The following is a 19,589-nucleotide window of genomic DNA, read 5'->3' as shown; positions in this document are numbered from 1 at the left end:
GGTGTTTCCCATCCTGGGGGGGTTCCCCATTCTTCTTGGGGGGGTTCCCCACTCTTGTTGTTGTTGGGGGGGGTTCCCATCCCAGGGGGGATCCCCCATTCTTGGGGGGGGTTCCCACTCTCATTGTTATTGGGGGGGGGGTTCCCCATTCTCGTTGTTGTGGGGGGTTCCCCATCCCAGGGGGATCCTCCATTCCTTGGGGGGGGGGGTTCCCCATTCTTCTTGGGGGGGGGGTTCCCCATTCTTCTTGGGGGGGGTTCCCCATTCTTCTTGGGGGGGGTTCCCCACTCTCGTTGCTGTTGGGGGCGGGGTTCCCCATCCCAGGTGGGATCCTCCATTCCTTGGGGGGGGGGTTCCCCATTCTTCTTGGGGGGGTTCCCCATTCTCGTTGTTGTTGGGGGGGGTTCCCCATCCCAGGTGGGATCCTCCATTCTTCTTGGGGGGGGGTTCCCCATTCTCATTGGTTGGGGGGGGTTCCCCATTCTTCTTGGGGGGGGGGGGGGTTCCCCATTCTCGTTGCTGTTGGGGGGGGTTCCCCATCCCAGGTGGGATCCTCCATTCCTTGGGGGGGGTTCCCCATTCTTCTTGGGGGGTTCCCCACTCTCGTTGCTGTTGGGGGGGGGTTCCCCATCCCAGGTGGGATCCTCCATTCCTTGGGGGGGGGTTCCCCATTCTTCTTGGGGGGGGTTCCCCATTCTCGTTGTTATTGGGGGGGGGGTTCCCCACTCTCGTTGCTGTTGGGGGGGGTTCCCCATCCCAGGTGGGATCCCCCATTCTTCTTGGGGGGGGGGTTCCCCATTCTCATTGTTGGGGGGGTTCCCCATTCTTCTTGGGGGGGGTTCCCCATTCTTCTTGGGGGGGGGTTCCCCATTCTTCTCGGGGGGGGTTCCCCATTCTTCTCGGGGGGGGGTTCCCCATTCTTCTTGGGGGGGGGTTCCCCATGGCCCCCCCTCACTCCACGTGGACCAGCAGCCCGCTGAGCACGGTGGCCCCGGGCTCCTTGGTGACCCACTCGAGCTCCGTGGGGTCCAGCCCGGGGGGGGGGCGCAGGGAGGGGGGGCCGGCGCGGAACGACCCGGGACGAACCAGAACCTCGAACGCCAGCCGGGCCCGCCGGGGCCCCCCCGAGCCCGGCACGCGGAACCTGCGGGGGCGGGGACACCTCAGGACACGCCCCTTCCCAAGGGCACGCCCACCCGAGGCCACGCCCACCCAGAAAACCCACCCCCCCCGCCCAACCCCAATACATCAGGGTGGTATATGGGACCCCCCTGAGCCCGGCACGTGGAACCTGCGGGGGCGGGGACACCACAGGACACGCCCCTTCCCAAGGGCACGCCCACCCGAGGCCACGCCCACCCAGAAAACCCGCCCCCCCCCGGCCCCCCCCAATACATCATGGGGTACATGGGACCCCCCTGAGCCCGGCACGTGGAACCTGCGGGGGCGGGGACACCTCAGGACACGCCCCTTCCCAAGGGCACGCCCACCCGAGGCCACGCCCACCCAGAAACCCCGCCCCCCCCCGCCCAACCCCAATACATCAGGGTGGTATATGGGACCCCCCCCGAGCAGGGAAGCTGTGGGGGCGGGGACACCTCAGGACACGCCCCTTCCGAGGGCACGCCCACCCGAGGCCACGCCCACCCCCAGTCCCAATACATAGGGGGGGTACATGGTCCCTTTAACAGTCCAGCTCATCTGCATAGACACGCCCACACTGAGTCAAGGCTGGGGACACGCCCCCTGATTGGACACGCCCACCTGAGGACACGCCCACCCCCAAAAATCCCGCCCCCCCCCATTAACTAGATTGGGGATGTGGTCCCTTTAAGGGTCCAGCCCAGGCAATGGTCATTGGCATAGACACGCCCACAAGCTCAGGACACGCCCCTTCCAAGGACACGCCCACCGGAGGACACGCCCACCCCAAACCCCACCCTCCATTAATTAGATTACCCTGTGTCCCTTTAAGGCTCATTTGCATAGACACGCCCACCCCTATGATGGGAAGTTGGGGGTGGGGAGACGCTCAGGACACGCCCCTTCCAAGGGCACGCCCACCGGAGGCCACGCCCTCAAAACCCCGCCCCCCCATAATGCACTAGATTGGGGATGTGGTCCCTTTAAGAGTCTACAGAAGGCAAAGCTCATCTGCATAGACACGCCCACACTGAGTCTAGACTGGGGACACGCCCCCTCAATGGACACGCCCACCATAGGCCACGCCCACCCCCCAAAATCCCGCCCTCCATTAACTAGATTGGGGATGTGGTCCCTTTAAGAGTCTACACAAGGCAAAGCTCATTGGCATAGACACGCCCCCTGAGTGGACACGCCCACCCGCTGCCCCGCCCACCCCCGGCCCCGCCCACCCAGGCCCCGCCCACTCACGTGACGGCGCTGGCGAACGGCTCCATGGCGGCGTAGGGCAGGGCCGGGGACAGGACCAGGCGGGCGGGGCCGAGGGGCGGGGCCACGGCCCCGGGGGCGGAGCTGCCGCGCAACGCCCCGCCCACTCCCCCCTCCGCCTTGGCCGGGGGGGTCAGCAGCGACCAGGGGCCTGGGGGGGGGAAGGGGGGGTGAGGGGGGGGGGCCGGACGCCTGGGTCCCCCCAAACTCCTGGGTCCCCCCGAACTCCTGGGTCCCTCCCACACTCCGGGGTCCCTCCCACACTCCTGGGTCCCCGGGGCACTCCTGGGTCCCTGGGGCACTCCTGGGTCCCCGGGGCACTCCTGGGTCCCTCCCACACTCCTGTGTCCCCCGGGGCACTCCGGGGTCCCTCCCACACTCCTGGGTCCCCCCGAACTCCTGTGTCCCTGGGGCACTCCTGGTTCCCTTGGGGCATTCCTGGGTCCCCAGGGCACTCCTGGGTCCCTTGGGGCACTCCTGGGTCCCCTGAGGCACTCCTGGGTCCCTGGGGCACTCCGGGGTCCCTTGGGGCACTCCTGGGTCCCTTGGGGCACTCCTGGGTCCCTCCCGCACTCCTGGGTCCCCGGGGCACTCCTGGGTCCCTTGGGGCACTCCTGGGTCCCCTTGGGCACTCCTGGGTCCCTTGGGGCACTCCTGGGTCCCCTGAGGCACTCCTGGGTCCCTGGGGCACTCCGGGGTCCCTTGGGGCACTCCTGGGTCCCTTGGGGCACTCCTGGGTCCCTGGGGCACTCCGGGGTCCCTCCCACACTCCTGGGTCCCCCCGAACTCCTGGGTCCCTCCCGAACTCCTGGGTCCCTTGGGGCACTCCTGGGTCCCTTGGGGCACTCCTGGGTCCCCGGGGCACTCCTGGGTCCCTGGGGCACTCCTGGGTCCCTCCCGAACTCCTGGGTCCCCTGGGGCACTCCTGGGTCCCTCCCGAACTCCTGGGTCCCCTGGGGCACTCCTGGGTCCCTCCCGAACTCCTGGGTCCCTGGGGCACTCCTGGGTCCCTTGGGGCACTCCTGGGTCCCCGGGGCACTCCTGGGTCCCTGGGGCACTCCTGGGTCCCTCCCGAACTCCTGGGTCCCCTGGGGCACTCCTGGGTCCCTCCCGAACTCCTGGGTCCCCTGGGGCACTCCTGGGTCCCTCCCGAACTCCTGGGTCCCTGGGGCACTCCTGGGTCCCTCCCGAACTCCTGGGTCCCCTGGGGCACTCCTGGGTCCCTCCCGAACTCCTGGGTCCCCTGGGGCACTCCTGGGTCCCTCCCGAACTCCTGGGTCCCCGGGGCACTCCCGTGTCCCTTGGGGCACTCCGGGGTCCCCGGGGCACTCCTGGTTCCCTTGGGGCACTCCTGGTTCCCTTGGGGCACTCCTGGGTCCCTTGGGCACTCCTGGGTCCCTGGGGCACTCCTGGGTCCCTGGGGCACTCCTGGGTCCCTGGGGCACTCTTGGGTCCCTTGGGGCACTCCTGGGTCCCTGGGGCACTCCTGGGTCCCTCCCGAACTCCTGGGTCCCTGGGGCACTCCTGGGTCCTTTGGGGCACTCCTGGGTCCCTGGGGCACTCCTGGGTCCCTGGGGCACTCCTGGTTTCCTTGGGGCACTCCTGGGTCCCTGGGGCACTCCTGGGTCCCTTGGGGCACTCCTGGGTCCCTGGGGCACTCCTGGGTCCCCGGGGCACTCCTGGGTCCCTTGGGGCACTCCTGGGTCCCCGGGGCACTCCTGGGTCCCCTGGGGCACTCCTGGGTCCCCGGGGCACTCCTGGGTCCCTTGGGGCACTCCTGGGTCCCTCCTGAACTCCTGGGTCCCTCCTGAACTCCTGGGTCCCTGGGGCACTCCTGGGTCCCTCCCACACTCCTGGGTCCCCGGGGCACTCCTGGGTCCCTGGGGCACTCCGGGGTCCCTGGGGCACTCCGGGGTCCCCGGGGCACTCCCGTGTCCCTTGGGGCACTCCTGGGTCCCTACCCGGCACCAGCTGGCCGCGGTCCAGGCTGCTGCGCACGTTCCCGGCGCTGGTCCCGTGATAGGCCAGCGGCCACTTGGGCCACGAGCCGCCCGGCTCGGCCCGCGGGCGGGGGCTGGGGGGGACCCCAAATCACAGTTAACACACAGGACAATGAACGGGGACCCCGATGTCCCATAGACCCCAGAACCCCCACAGACCCCCATAGACCCCCATAGACCCCATAGAGACCCATAGACCCCCCATAGACCCCCCACAGACCCCCATAGACCCCCATAGACCCCCATAGAGACCCATAGACCCCCATAGACCCCATAGACCCTCCATAGACCCCCATAGACCCCCCATTGAACCCCATAGAGCCCCCATAGAGCCCCATAGAGACCCATAGACCCCCATAGAGACCCATAGACCCCCCATAGACCCCCCATAGAGCCCCCATAGACCCCCCATAGACCCCCATAACCACCCATAGAACCCCATAGAGCCCCATAGACCCCCCATAGACCCCCCATAGACCCCCATAGACCCCCATAGACCCCCCATAGACCCCCCATAGACCCCCCATAGACCCCCATAGACCCCCATAGAGCCCCCATAGACCCCCCATAGACCCCCATAACCACCCATAGAACCCCATAGAGCCCCATAGACCCCCCATAGACCCCCACAGACCCCCCATAGACCCCCATAGACCCCCCATAGAACCCCATAGACCCCCCATAGACCCCCATAGACCCCCATAGACCCCCATAGACCCCCCATAGAGCCCCCATAGACCCCCCATAGACCCCCATAACCCCCCATAGAGCCCCATAACATCCCATGGGCCCCCCAAATTCCCCATAGACCCCCACAGAGCCCCCATAGACCCCCCATAGAGCCCCAATAGAGCCCCATAGACCCCCCATAACATCGCATAGACCACCCCCAAATCCCCCCACAGACGCCCCATGTCCCCCCATGGACCCCCATAGAAACCCATAGACCCCCCATAGACCCCCCATAACCCCCCATAGAGCCCCATAGACCCCCCATAACCCCCCATAGAGCCCCATAGACCCCCATAGACCCCCATAACATCCCATGGACCCCCCCAAATCCCCATAGAGCCCTATAGAGCCCCAATAGACCACCCATAACCCCCCATAGACCCCCCCATAGAGCCCCATAGACCCCCCAAATTCCCCCATAGAGCCCCATAACCCCCAATAGTCCCCCCCATAGAGCCCCCATAGACCCCCCTTAGACCCCCAGAACCCCATAGACCCCCCATGGCCCCCATAGACCCCCATAGAGACCCATAGACCCCCCCATAGACCCCCCATGACGCCCCATGGACCCCCCATACGTTCTCATAACATCCCATGGACCCCCCCCAAATCCCCCCATAGACCCCCATAACCCCCATAGACCCCCCCATAGAGCCCCATAGACCCCCATAGACCCCCCATAGACCCCCCATAGAGCCCCAATAGAGCCCCATAGACCCCCCATAGGCCCCCCATAGACCCCCCATAGACCCCCATAGACCCCCCATTGAACCCCATAGACCCCCCATAGACCCCCCATAGAGCCCCATAACCCCCCATAGACCCCCCATTGAACCCCATAGACCCCCCATAGACCCCCCATAGACCCCCCATAGACCCCATAAACACCCATAGACCCCATAACCCCCCATAGTCCCCCCTCCCCCACCCCCTCCCCCCTCTCACCGGAGGCCGAAGCGGCACCAGCCCAGGGGGGGGGAGGGGTCCCGGGGGGCGGGGTCTCCGCGGGGGGCGGGGTCTCTCGGCCCCTCCCCCCGCAGCTCCTGGCAGCGGGAGCAGAAGCAGCGAACGCGGCGGGGACCCGGCGAGAAGTACCCGTCTGGGGGAGGGGCGTCAGGGACCCCGGAGTGCCCCGGGGACCCAGGAGTGCCCCGGGGACCCAGGAGTTCGGGAGGGACCCAGGAGTTCGGGAGGGGACCCAGGAGTTCGGGGAGGGACCCAGGAGTGCCCCAGGGACCCAGGAGTTCGGGAGGGGACCCAGGAGTTCGGGAGGGGATCCCACCCCCCTCAAGGGGACCCAGGCGTCCGGGAGGGACCCAGGAATGCCCCAGGGACCCAGGAGTTCAGGAGGGGACCCAGGAGTTCGTGAGGGACCCAGGAGTGCCCCAGGGACCCAGGAGTTCGGGAGGGGGACCCAGGAGTTCGGGGGGGACCCAGGAGTGCCCCAGGGACCCAGGAGTTCGGGAGGGACCCAGGAGTTCGGGGGGGACCCAGGAGTTCGGGAGGGACCCAGGAGTTCAGGAGGGACCCAGGAGTGCCCCAGGGACCCAGGAGTTCGGGAGGGGCTCCCACCCCCCCCAGGGGACCCCGGCGTCCGAGGGACCCCGGCGTCCGGGCGCACCGGGCAGCAGCAGCAGGTCGGTGAATCGCGCGCACAGCGCCTGGTAGGGACAGGGCTGGGGGCGGGGCTGGGGGCGGGGCCCGCCCGGGGGGGGCGGGGCCCAGCACAGCGACTCCTTCATCCCTAGGGAGGGGGGCGGGGCTTCAGGCGGACACGCCCCCTGGACACCCCGCCCCCTTCAACCCCCCCATGGGCAGGGAGTCAATTGGACACGCCCCCTTGGGGTCAATTGGACACGCCCCCTTGGGGGGGTCAATAGGACACGCCCCCTTGGGGATCAATTGGACACGCCCCCCTTGGGGCGGGGAGTCAATTGGACACGCCCCCTTGGGTGGGGATTCAATTGGACACGCCCCCTTGGGGCTCAATTGGACACGCCCCCTTGGGGGGGTCAATAGGACACGCCCCCTTGGGGATCAATTGGACACGCCCCCCTTGGGCGGGGAGTCAATTGGACACGCCCACGGGGGGGCGTGGCTTCAGTTGGACGTGCCCATTGGGGGTTGAAGGTTCATTGGATTAGCCAATTGGGGGGCGGGGCTTCAGTTGGACACGCCCTTTGGGGCGTGGCTTCATCATACCTGGCCATTGGGGGGCAGAGTGTCAATGGACACACCCATTGGGGGCGGGGATTAAATTGACACGCCCATTGGACGCGGGGCCTCAACGGCCACGCCCCCTTGGGGGTGGGATTTAAAGGGGGCGTGTCCAGGTGTGTGTGGGGGTGGGGAATCTGAGACCCCCCCCCCAGCCCCATAGATCTATGGGTCTGACCCCCCCCAGCCCCACACTTTGGGGTCCCCCCCAGCCCCATAGATCTGTGGGTCTGCCCCCCCCAGCCCCACACTTTGGGGTCCCCCCCAGCCCCATAGATCTGGGGGTCCCTGATTCCCCCCCAGCCCCATAAGTGGAACAATGACCCCCCAGCCCCATAGATCTGTGGGGCTGACCCCACCCCCCCCCCAGCCCCATAGACCTGGGGGTCCCTGATTCCCCCCCAGCCCCATAAGTGGAACAATGACCCCCCAGCCCCATAGATCTGTGGGGCTGACCCCACCCCCCCCCCAGCCCCATAGATCTGGGGGTCCCTGATTCCCCCCCAGCCCCATAACAGGAACAATGACCCCCCAGCCCCATAGATCTATGGGGCTGACCCCACCCCCCCCCAGCCCCATAGATCTGGGGGTCCCTGATTCCCCCCCAGCCCCATAAGTGGAACAACGACCCCCCAGCCCCCCAGATCTATGGGGCTGCCCCCCACTTGGGGGTCGCGCACCGTCCACCACGTCGGCCTTCTCCACGTCCCCCCGGCTCCGGGGGTCCCCAATGGGGTCCCCCCCGTCCGGCCCCTCGGACACGATCGTCACCTGGGGGGGGGAGGGGGCGCGGGGTCAGCGCCCGGACGCCTGGGTCCCTTTGGGGGGTCCCAACAGCCCCATTGACCCCAATGTCCCCATTGACCCCAATGTCCCAATGTCCCCAATGTCCCCATTGACCCCAATGACCCCAATGTCCCCATTGCCCCCAATGTCTCCAATGTCCCCATTGACCCCAATGTCCCCATTGACCCCAATGTCCCCATTGACCCCAATGTCCCCAATGTCCCCATTGACCCCAATGTCCCCATTGACCCCAATGTCCCCAATGACCCCATTGCCCCCATTGTCCCCAATGTCCCCATTGCCCCTAATGTCCCCAATGTCCCCATTGACCCCAATGTCCCCAATGTCCCCAATGTCCCCATTGACCCCAATGTCCCCAATGTCTCATTGACCCCAATGTCCCCATTGACCCCAATGTCCCCAATGACCCCATTGACCCCATTGACCCCAATGTCCCCAATGTCCCCAATGTCCCCATTGACCCCAATGTCCCCAATGACCCCATTGACCCCATTGACCCCAATGTCCCCAATGTCCCCAATGACCCCATTGACCCCAACGTCCCCAATGTCCCCAATGTCCCCATTGACCCCAATGTCCCCAATGACCCCATTGACCCCAACGTCCCCAATGTCCCCATTGCCCCCAATGCCCCCATTGACCCCAATGCCCCCATTGACCCCCATGTCCCCATTGACCCCAATGTCCCATTGACCCCAATGTCCCCATTGACCCCAATATTCCCATTGCCCCCAATGCCCCCATTGACCCCCATGACCCCATTGCCCCCAATGTCCCCATTGACCCCATTGTCCCCAATGTCCCCAATGCCCCCAATGGCCCCATTGACCCCAATGCCCCAAATGACCCCCATTGTCCCCATTTCCCCAATATTCCCAATGTCCCCATTGCCCCCATTGACCCCATTGCCCCCATTGACCCCAATGACCCCATTGACCCCCATGTCCCCAATGACCCCATTGTCCCCAATGACCCCATTGTCCCCAATGTCCCCAATGTCCCCATTGTCCCCATTGACCCCATTGCCCCCAATATTCCCAATGTCCCCATTGCCCCCAATGACCCCATTGCCCCCAATGTCCCCCATGACCCCAATGTCCCCAATGCCCCAACACCCCCATCACCCCCAATGTCCCAATGTCCCCAATGTCGCCATTGACCCCAATGTCCCCATTGTCCCCAATGCCCCCAATGTCCCCATTGCCCCCAATGTCCCCAATGCCCCCAATGCCCAAAATGTCCCCATTTCCCCCATTGACCCCATTGACCCCAATGTCCCCAATGCCCCCAATGTCCCCAATGCCCCCAATGTCCCCATTACCCCCAATGTCCCCATCACCCCCATTGCCCCCAATGCCCCCATTGCCCCCAACACCCCCATGTCCCCATTGACCCCAATGTCCCCAACACCCCCATCACCCCCATTGTCCCCATGTCCCCCATGTCCCCATGTCCCCAGTCCCACCTGCCGGCACTGCCCGTACAGGTCCAGCAGCACGTAGCAGGGCTCGGGGGCCCCCCCGGCCGCCCCCTGCTCCTCCCCGTTGACAAAGAGCCGCAGCCGCCCCCCCCCGTCCAGCAGCAGCCCCAGGCGCGTCCCCACCGGCACCCGCTCCAGGTCCGGCCCGAAGCCGTCGAGCACCTGGGACATGGGGACATAATGGGGACAGTGGGGACAGTGGGGACAATGGGGGCAATGGGGGCATTGGGGACATTGGGGGCAATGGGGACATTGGGGACAATGGGGACATTGGGGGCAATGGGGACATTGGGGGCAATGGGGGCAATGGGGACATTGGGGACAATGGGGACATTGGGGGCAATGGGGGCATTGGGGGCAATGGGGACATTGGGGACAATGGGGACATTGGGGGCAATGGGGGCATTGGGGGCAATGGGGACATTGGGGGCAATGGGGGCATTGGGGACATTGGGGGCAATGGGGACATTGGGCACATTGGGGGCAATGGGGACATTGGGGGCAATGGGGACATTGGGGACACCATGGGGACACCCCCCAGGGATGAGGGGACACCCCCATGGGATATAATGGGACACAATGGGGACACCCCATGGGACATAAAGGGGACAATGGGGACAAGGGGATACCCCATGGGATATAATGGGACATAATGGGGACACAATGGGGACATAATGGGACATAATGGGACATAATGGGACATAATAGGACATAATGGGGACATAAAGTGACATAATGGGGACAAGGGAACACCCCCATGGGATATAATGGGGACACAATGGGGACACAATGGGGACATAATGGGGACATAATGGGGACAATGGGGACAATGGAGACATAATAGGGACACAATGGGGCCAATGGGGACACAATGGGGACACAATGGGGACAATGGGGTCAATGGGGACACAACGGGGACACAATGGGGCCAATGGGGACACAATGGGGACACAATGGGGCCAATGGGGACAATGGGGACACAATGGGGACAATGGGGACACAATGGGGACACAATGGGGACACAATGGGGCCAATGGGGACACAATGGGGACAATGGGACACAATGGGGACACAATGGGGACACAATGGGGACACAATGGGGACACAATGGGGCCAATGGGGACACAATGGGGACAATGGGGACACAATGGGGACACAATGGGGCCAATGGGGACACAATGGGGACACAATGGAGACACAATGGGGACACAATGGGGACACAATGGGGCCAATGGGGACACAATGGGGCCAATGGGGACACAATGGGGACAATGGGGACACAATGGGGACACAATGGGGCCAATGGGGACACAATGGGGACACAATGGAGACACAATGGGGCCAATGGGGACACAATGGGGACAATGGGACACAATGGGGACACAATGGGGACACAATGGGGCCAATGGGGACACAATGGGGACAATGGGACACAATGGGGACACAATGGGGACACAATGGGGACACAATGGGGCCAATGGGGACACAATGGGGACAATGGGGACACAATGGGGACACAATGGGGCCAATGGGGACACAAAGGGGACACAATGGGGACACAATGGGGCCAATGGGGACACAATGGGGACAATGGGGACACAATGGGGCCAATGGGGACACAATGGGGACACAATAGGGACACAATGGGGACACAATGGGGACACAATGGGGCCAATGGGGACACAATGGGGCCAATGGGGACACAATGGGGACACAATGGGGACACAATGGGGACACAATGGGGCCAATGGGGACACAATGGGGACACAATGGGGACACAATGGGGACAATGGGGTCAATGGGGACACAATGGGGACACAATGGGGCCAATGGGGCCAATGGGGCCACAATGGGGACACAATGGGGACACAATGGGGCCAATGGGGACACAATGGGGACACAATGGGGACACAATGGGGACAATGGGGACACAATGGGGCCAATGGGGACACAATGGGGACACAATGGAGACACAATGGGGACACAATGGGGACACAATGGGGCCAATGGGGACACAATGGGGCCAATGGGGACACAATGGGGACACAATGGGGCCAATGGGGCCAATGGGGACACAATGGGGACACAATGGGGACACAATGGGGCCAATGGGGCCAATGGGGCCACAATGGGGACACAATGGGGACACAATGGGGCCAATGGGGACACAATGGGGACACAATGGGGCCAATGGGGCCAATGGGGACACAATGGGGACACAATGGGGCCAATGGGGACACAATGGGGACACAATGGAGACACAATGGGGCCAATGGGGACACAATGGGGACAATGGGACACAATGGGGACACAATGGGGACACAATGGGGACAATGGGGACACAATGGGGACAATGGGACACAATGGGGACACAATGGGGACACAATGGGGACACAATGGGGACACAATGGGGCCAATGGGGACACAATGGGGACAATGGGGACACAATGGGGACACAATGGGGCCAATGGGGACACAAAGGGGACACAATGGGGACACAATGGGGCCAATGGGGACACAATGGGGACAATGGGGACACAATGGGGCCAATGGGGACACAATGGGGACACAATGGGGACACAATGGGGCCAATGGGGACACAATGGGGCCAATGGGGACACAATGGGGACACAATGGGGACACAATGGGGCCAATGGGGACACAATGGGGACAATGGGGACACAATGGGGACACAATGGTGCCAATGGGGACACAATGGGGCCAATGGGGCCAATGGGGACACAATGGTGACACAATGGGGACACAATGGGGACACAATGGGGACACAATGGGGACACAATGGGGCCAATGGGGACACAATGGAGACACAATGGGGCCAATGGGGACACAATGGGGCCAATGGGGACACAATGGGGACACAATGGGGACACAATGGGGACACAATGGGACACAATGGGGACACAATGGGGACACAATGGGGACACAATGGGGCCAATGGGGACACAATGGGGACACAATGGGGACACAATGGGGACACAATGGGGACACAATGGGGACACAATGGGGCCAATGGGGCCAATGGGGACACAATGGGGACACAATGGGGACACAATAGGGACACAATGGGGACAATGGGGCCAATGGGGCCAATGGGGACACAATGGGGCCAATGGGGACACAATGGGGACACAATGGGGCCAATGGGGCCAATGGGGACACAATGGGGACACAATGGGGACACAATGGGGACACAATGGGGCCAATGGGGCCAATGGGGACACAATGGGGACACAATGGGGCCAATGGGGACACAATGGGGACAATGGGGCCAATGGGGACAATGGGGACACAATGGGGCCAATGGGGACACAATGGGGACATAATGGGGACACAATGGGGACAATGGGGACACAATGGGGCCACAATGGGGACACAATGGGGCCAATGGGGACACAATGGGGCCAATGGGGTCAATGGGGACACAATGGGGACACAATGGGGACACAATGGGGACACAATGGGGCCAATGGGGCCAATGGGGACACAATGGGGACACAATGGGGACACAATGGGGACACAATGGGGCCAATGGGGACACAATGGGGCCAATGGGGACACAATGGGGACACAATGGGGTCAATGGGGTCAATGGGGCCAATGGGGACACAATGGGGCCAATGGGGACACAATGGGGCCAATGGGGACACAATGGGGACACAATGGGGTCAATGGGGTCAATGGGGCCAATGGGGACACAATGGGGACACAATGGGGCCAATGGGGCCAAGGGGGACACAATGGGGACACAATGGGGACAATGGGGACACAATGGGGCCAATGGGGCCACAATGGGGACACATGTCCCCTCCCCCACCTTGCTCCCGTGCCGGAACAGCCCCTGGCGGTGCAGCAGCAGCGGGGGGAGGGGCCGCAGGGCGGCGGCGCAGTGGGGGAGGGGCCGGCGCCCGGGGGGGGTCCCGGTGACCCCCAGGGCCAGCGAGGAGCTCCAGCGGGGGTCCAGAGCGTCCAGCCGCAGCTGGGATGTCAGCGTGACGTCAGCGTGACGTCATCGGCGCCCTCTGACGTCAGCACACACACCCCCCCGGGAAAACGCGCCCCTCCCCCAGCCTATTATCAGCCCTTTAGTCCCCTCCCCCACATGTCCCCATTGTCCCCATTGACCCCAATGTCCCAATGTCCCCATTGATCCCATTGACCCCAATGTCCCCATTGCCCCCAATGTCCCCAATGACCCCATTGCCCCCAATGTCCCCATTGACCCCAATGTCCCCAATGACCCCATTGACCCCAATGCCCCCATTGTCCCCATTGACCCCATTGACCCCAATGTCCCCAATGTCCCCAATGTCCCCATTGACCCCAATGTCCCCAATGTCCCCATTGACCCCAATGTCCCCAATGTCCCCACTGACCCCAATGTCCCCAATGCCCCCAATGTCCCCAATGTCCCCAATGTCCCCATTGACCCCAATGCCCCCAATGTCCCCATTGACCCCATTGACCGCAATGCTCCCAATGCCCCCATTGATCCCATTGACCCCAATGTCCCCAATGTCCCCATTGACCCCAATGTCCCCATTGACCCCAATGTCCCCAATGCCCCCAATGTCCCCATTGCCCCCATTGACCCCAATGTCCCCAATGTCCCCATTGACCCCAATGTCCCCATTGACCCCAATGCTCCCAATGCCCCCCTTGATCCCATTGACCCCAATGTCCCCAATGTCCCCACTGACCCCAATGTCCCCATTGCCCCCAATGCCCCCAATGTCCCCATTGAACCCAATGTCCCCAATAACCCCGATGTCCCCAATGTCCCCAATTCCCCCTTTAACCCCTATGTCCCCATTGCCCCCATTGACCCCAATGCTCCCAATGCCCCCATTGATCCCATTGACCCCAATGTCCCCAATGCCCCCATTGTCCCCATTGCCCCCAATGTCCCCAATGTCCCCATTGACCCCAATGTCCCCATTGACCCCGATGTCCCCAATGCCCCCAATGTCCCCATTGACCCCAATGTCCCCATTGACCCCAATGTCCCAATGTCCCCATTGACCCCAATGTCCCCAATGTCCCCAATGTCCCCAACGACGTCACCTGCAGGAGGCGCCCGGGGGGGAGGGGCTGCCCCAGCAGCACCAGCCCCTGGTTGTAGCTGGAGACGCGCGTGGCCGTGCGGTTCCCATTGGACAGCAGGATGTTCTTGCCGTGACACCCCGAAAATGTGGGGGGGCCCTGGGGGGGGGCACGGGGGGGTCACTTGGGGGTCTCTGGGGGGGATTTGGGGGGAAAAATGGGGGTTTTGGGGCTTTTTTGGGGGGGTTTTGGGGCCACAAATGGGGGTGGGGGAGGGGATGGGTGACACCCTCCCAGTATATTCCAGTATAAACCCGTATAGCCCAGTATAGCCCAGTATAACCCAGTACCCCCCCGTATATCCCAGTATAACCAGTATATCCCAGTATATCCCAGTATATCCCAGTATATCCCAGTATAACCAGTATAACCCAGTATATCCCACTATAACCCAGTATATCCCAGTATAACCCAGTACCCCCCCGTATATCCCAGTATAACCAGTATATCCCAGTATATCCCAGTATATCCCAGTATATCCCAGTATAACCAGTATAACCCAGTATATCCCACTATAACCCAGTATATCCCAGTATAACCCAGTACCCCCCCGTATATCCCAGTATAACCAGTATATCCCAGTATATCCCAGTATAACCAGTATAACCCAGTATAACCCAGTATATCCCACTAAACCCAGTACATCCCAGTATATCCCAGTATAACCCAGTTCCCCCAGTACAACCCAGTACAACCCAGTATATCCCAGTATAACCAGTATAACCCAGTATAACCCAGTATATCCCACTATAACCCAGTATATCCCAGTATATCCCAGTATAACCCAGTTCCCCCAGTACAACCCAGTACAACCCAGTATATCCCAGTATAACCCAGTATATACCACTATAACCCAGTATAACCCAGTATATCCCATTATAACCCAGTATAACCCATTATATCCCAGTATAACCCAGTATCACCCAGTATATCCCAGTATAATCAAGTATATCCCAGTATAATCCAGTTCCCCCAGTACATCCCAGTATAACCCAGTACCCCCCAGTAAAATCCAGTATAACCCACTATAACCCAGTATAACCCAGAATAACCAGTATCCCCCAGTACCCCCCAGTATAACTCAGTCCCCTCCAGTATAACCCAGTATAACCCAGTTTCCCCCCAGTATAACCCAGTATAACCCAGTATAACCAGTATAACCCAGTACCCCGCAGTATAACACAGTATATCCCAGTATAACCCAGTATAACCCAGTATAAACCAGTATCCCCCAGCATACCCCAGTATATCCCAGTATATCCCAGTATAACCAGTATAACCATTATAACCCAGTATATCCCATTATAACTCAGTACCCCCCAGTATAACCCAGCATAACCCAGTATATCCCAGTATAACCCCGTATAGCCCAGTATCCCCCAGCATATCCCAGTATAACCAGTATAACCCAGTACATCCCAGTATATCCCAGCATATCCCAGCACACCCCAGTATATCCCAGTGTAACACAGTATATCCCAGTATAACCCAGTTACCCCCAGTATAACCAGTATAACCCAATATATCCCAGTATAACCCCGTATAGCCCAGTATCCCCCAGTATATCCTAGTATAACCCAGTATATCCCAGTACATTCCAGTATAACCCAGTATATCCCAGTATAACTCAGTATATCCCAGTATAACCCAGTATATCCCAGTATAACTCAGTATATCCAAGTATATCCCAATATAACCCAGTATATCCCAGTATAACCCAGTATATCCCAGTACATCCCAGTATAACCCAGTATATCCCAGTATAACTCAGTATATCCCAGTATATCCCAGTATATCCCAGTATCCCCCAGCATCCCCCACCATATCCCAGTACACCCCAGTATATCCCAGTACGACCAGTATATCCCAGCATATCCCAGTACATCCCAGTACACCCCAGTATATCCCAGTATATCCCAGTATATCCCAGTATAACCCAGTACACCCCAGTATATCCCAGTATAACCTAGTATATCCCAGTATAACCCAGTACATCCCAGTATATCCCAGTATATCCCAGTATATCCCAGTATAACCCAGTACACCCCAGTATATCCCAGTATAACCAGTATAACCCAGTATATCCCAGTATAACCCAGTACACCCCAGTATATCCCAGTATAACCAGTATAACCCAGTACAACCCAGTATATCCCAGTATAACCAGTATAACCCAGTATAACCCAGTACACCCCAGTATATCCCAGTATAACCCAGTACACCCCAGTCTATCCCAGTATAACCCAGTACACCCCAGTATATCCCAGTATAACCAGTATAACCCAGTCTATCCCAGTATAACCAGTATAACCCAGTCTATCCCAGTATAACCCAGTACAACCCAGTATAACCCAGTATAACCCAGTACAACCCAGTACGCCCCAGTACATTCCAGTATATCCCAGCACACCCCAGTCCATCCCAGTCCGCCCAGTTTACCGGGGCGGCGGGGGCGGGGGGGCTGCTGGCGGGTGGGGGAGGGGCAGGGGGAGGCGCAGGGGGAGGGGCCGGCGCTGGCCCCGCCCCCCGGCTGGCCCCGCCCCCCGCTGACGATGGTGACGGCGGTGACGCGGCCGTAGAGATCCAGGGCGACCACCGCGTTCTGCAGGAAGTGACGTCAGCAAACAGGAAGTGACGTCACGCCGCCCCAAGTGAGGTCACGCGGCCCCGTGACGTCACCACCAAGGCCCTCCCAGGGCAGGAAGTGAGGTCAGAGATCCCCTGACCTCATAACCAACCCCTTCCCAAGACAGGAAGTGAGGTCACAGAGCTCTGTGATGTCATAACCAACCCCTTCCCACTACAGGAAGTGAGGTCACAGAGCCCTGTGATGTCATAACCAACCCCTTCCCAAGACAGGAAGTGAGGTCACAGAGCTCTGTGATGTCATAACCAACCATTTCTCATTACAGGAAGTGAGGTCACAGAGCTCTCTGATGTCATAACCACCCCCTTCCCAAGACACAGGAAGTGAGGTCACAGAGCTCTATGACATCATAACCAACCACTTCTCATTACAGGAAGTGAGGTCACACAGCCCTGTGATGTCATAACCAACCCCTTCCCAAGACAGGAAGTGAGGTCACAGAGCTCTGTGACGTCATAACAAACTCCTTCCCATTACAGGAAGTGAGGTCACAGAAACCTGTGATGTCACAGACAGGACATGCCCTGGCAGGAAGTGACGTCACTGAACCTCATGACGTCATCACAACCCCCGCCCTTGACAGGAAGTGAGGTCAGAGAGCCCCATGACGTCACAGCCACGCCGCACCCAAACAGGAAGTGAGGTCAGAGAGCCCCATGACGTCACAGCCATGCCCCTCTCAAACAGGAAGTGAGGTCAGAGGAGGGGGGGCGACCCCCCTGATGTGACATCACGGAGTGACCCGGAGAGGGGGAGGGGAAGTTGTGACGTCACTGGGGGACATTGTGACATCACTGGGGGGAAGTTGTGACATCACTGGGGGAAGTCATGACATCACCGGGGAAAGTTGTGACGTCACCGGGGAAGTTGTGACGTCACTGTGACGTCACTGGAGAAAGTTGTGATGTCACTGGGTGGGAAGTTGTGACGTCACTGTGAGGAAGTTATGACGTCACAGGAGAAGATGTGACGTCACTGGTGGTTGTGACATCACTGGGGAAAGTTGTGACATCACTGGGGGGAAGCTGTGACATCACTGGGTGGGAAGTCGTGACGTCACTGGGGAGGAAGTTATGACGTCACTGGTGGTCGTGACATCACTGGGGGAAGTTATGACGTCACTGGGGAAGTTGTGACGTCACTGAGAGGACCTTTTGATGTCACTGGGGGGAAGTTGTGACGTCACTGGTGGTCGTGACCTCACTGGGGGGGGAAGTTGTGACGTCACTGGGGGAAACTGTGACATCACTGTCTGGGAAGTCGTGACGTCACTGGGGGGAAGATGTGACGTCACTGGTGGTCGTGACATCACTGGGGGAAGTTGTGACATCACTGGGTGGGAAGTTGTGACGTCACTGGGGAGGAAGTTATGACGTCACTGGTGGTAGTGACATCACTGGGGAAAGTTGTGACGTCACTGGGGAAGTTGTGACATCACTGGGGGGGGAAGTTGTGACATCACTGGGTGAGAAGTCATGACGTCACTGGGGAGGAAGTTGTGACGTCACTGGTAGTCGTGACATCACTGGGGAAAGTTGTGATGTCACTGGGGGGAAGCTGTGACGTCACTGGGACGATGTTTTGATGTCACTTGGGGGGAAGTTATGATGTCACTGGTGGTCGTGACATCACTGGGGGAAGTTGTGACATCACCGGGGGGAAGTTGTGACATCACCGAGGGGGTGGGGCGAGGCCGGGTGCCGCGGGGGTGTCGGTGACGTGGCGATGACGTCACGGTGAGGTCACGGTTACCTTGGCGACGCCGGTGGCCGCGGGTCCCAGGTCCTGCCCGTCCACCAGCACGTGGACAGAGTCGTCCGCCCCCCGCAGCAACCCCACCCGGTTACCCACCTGGGCACAAAAACACCCTCAACACCCGAAAACACCCCGAAAACACCCCGAAACACCCCAAAAACACCCTAAAAACACCCCAAACACCCTAAAAACACCCCAAACACCAAAAAACACCCAGAAACACCCCAAAAACACCCTGAAACACCCCAAAAACACACTGAAACACCCTAAAAACACCCTGAAACACCCCGAAACAACCAAAAAAACACCCCAAAACACCCAAAAACACACTGAAACACCCCCAAAACACCCCGAAACACCCCAAAAACACCCTGAAACACCCTGAAACACCCCAAAAACACCCCGAAACACCCCAAAA

At 60.5% G+C, this 19,589-nt stretch overlaps 1 protein-coding gene across 1 annotated transcript in view; it reads right to left on the bottom strand.

Moving 5' to 3' along the window:
- Positions 1-806: 806 nt before the first annotated feature.
- Positions 807-19,589, bottom strand: part of NEURL4 (neuralized E3 ubiquitin protein ligase 4) — a gene marked incomplete at its 5' end in the record, with an annotated part of 65,695 nt that continues 46,912 nt past the window's right edge. Inside the window, 11 exons of the mRNA XM_082077550.1 lie at positions 807-1,144; positions 2,395-2,563; positions 4,374-4,486; positions 6,090-6,243; positions 6,766-6,888; positions 8,042-8,132; positions 9,634-9,810; positions 13,484-13,645; positions 14,731-14,873; positions 17,209-17,371; positions 19,169-19,267. Coding sequence (XP_081933676.1) covers positions 952-1,144; positions 2,395-2,563; positions 4,374-4,486; positions 6,090-6,243; positions 6,766-6,888; positions 8,042-8,132; positions 9,634-9,810; positions 13,484-13,645; positions 14,731-14,873; positions 17,209-17,371; positions 19,169-19,267 — 1,587 coding nt within the window. The remainder of the gene's footprint in view (positions 1,145-2,394; positions 2,564-4,373; positions 4,487-6,089; positions 6,244-6,765; positions 6,889-8,041; positions 8,133-9,633; positions 9,811-13,483; positions 13,646-14,730; positions 14,874-17,208; positions 17,372-19,168; positions 19,268-19,589) is intronic.

Source organism: Streptopelia decaocto (assembly GCF_964273445.1).
Source record: "Streptopelia decaocto genome assembly, contig: HAP1_SCAFFOLD_586, whole genome shotgun sequence".
In the NCBI taxonomy this organism is placed as follows: domain Eukaryota; kingdom Metazoa; phylum Chordata; class Aves; order Columbiformes; family Columbidae; genus Streptopelia; species Streptopelia decaocto.
This window is presented reverse-complemented; position numbering and strand designations above follow the sequence as displayed.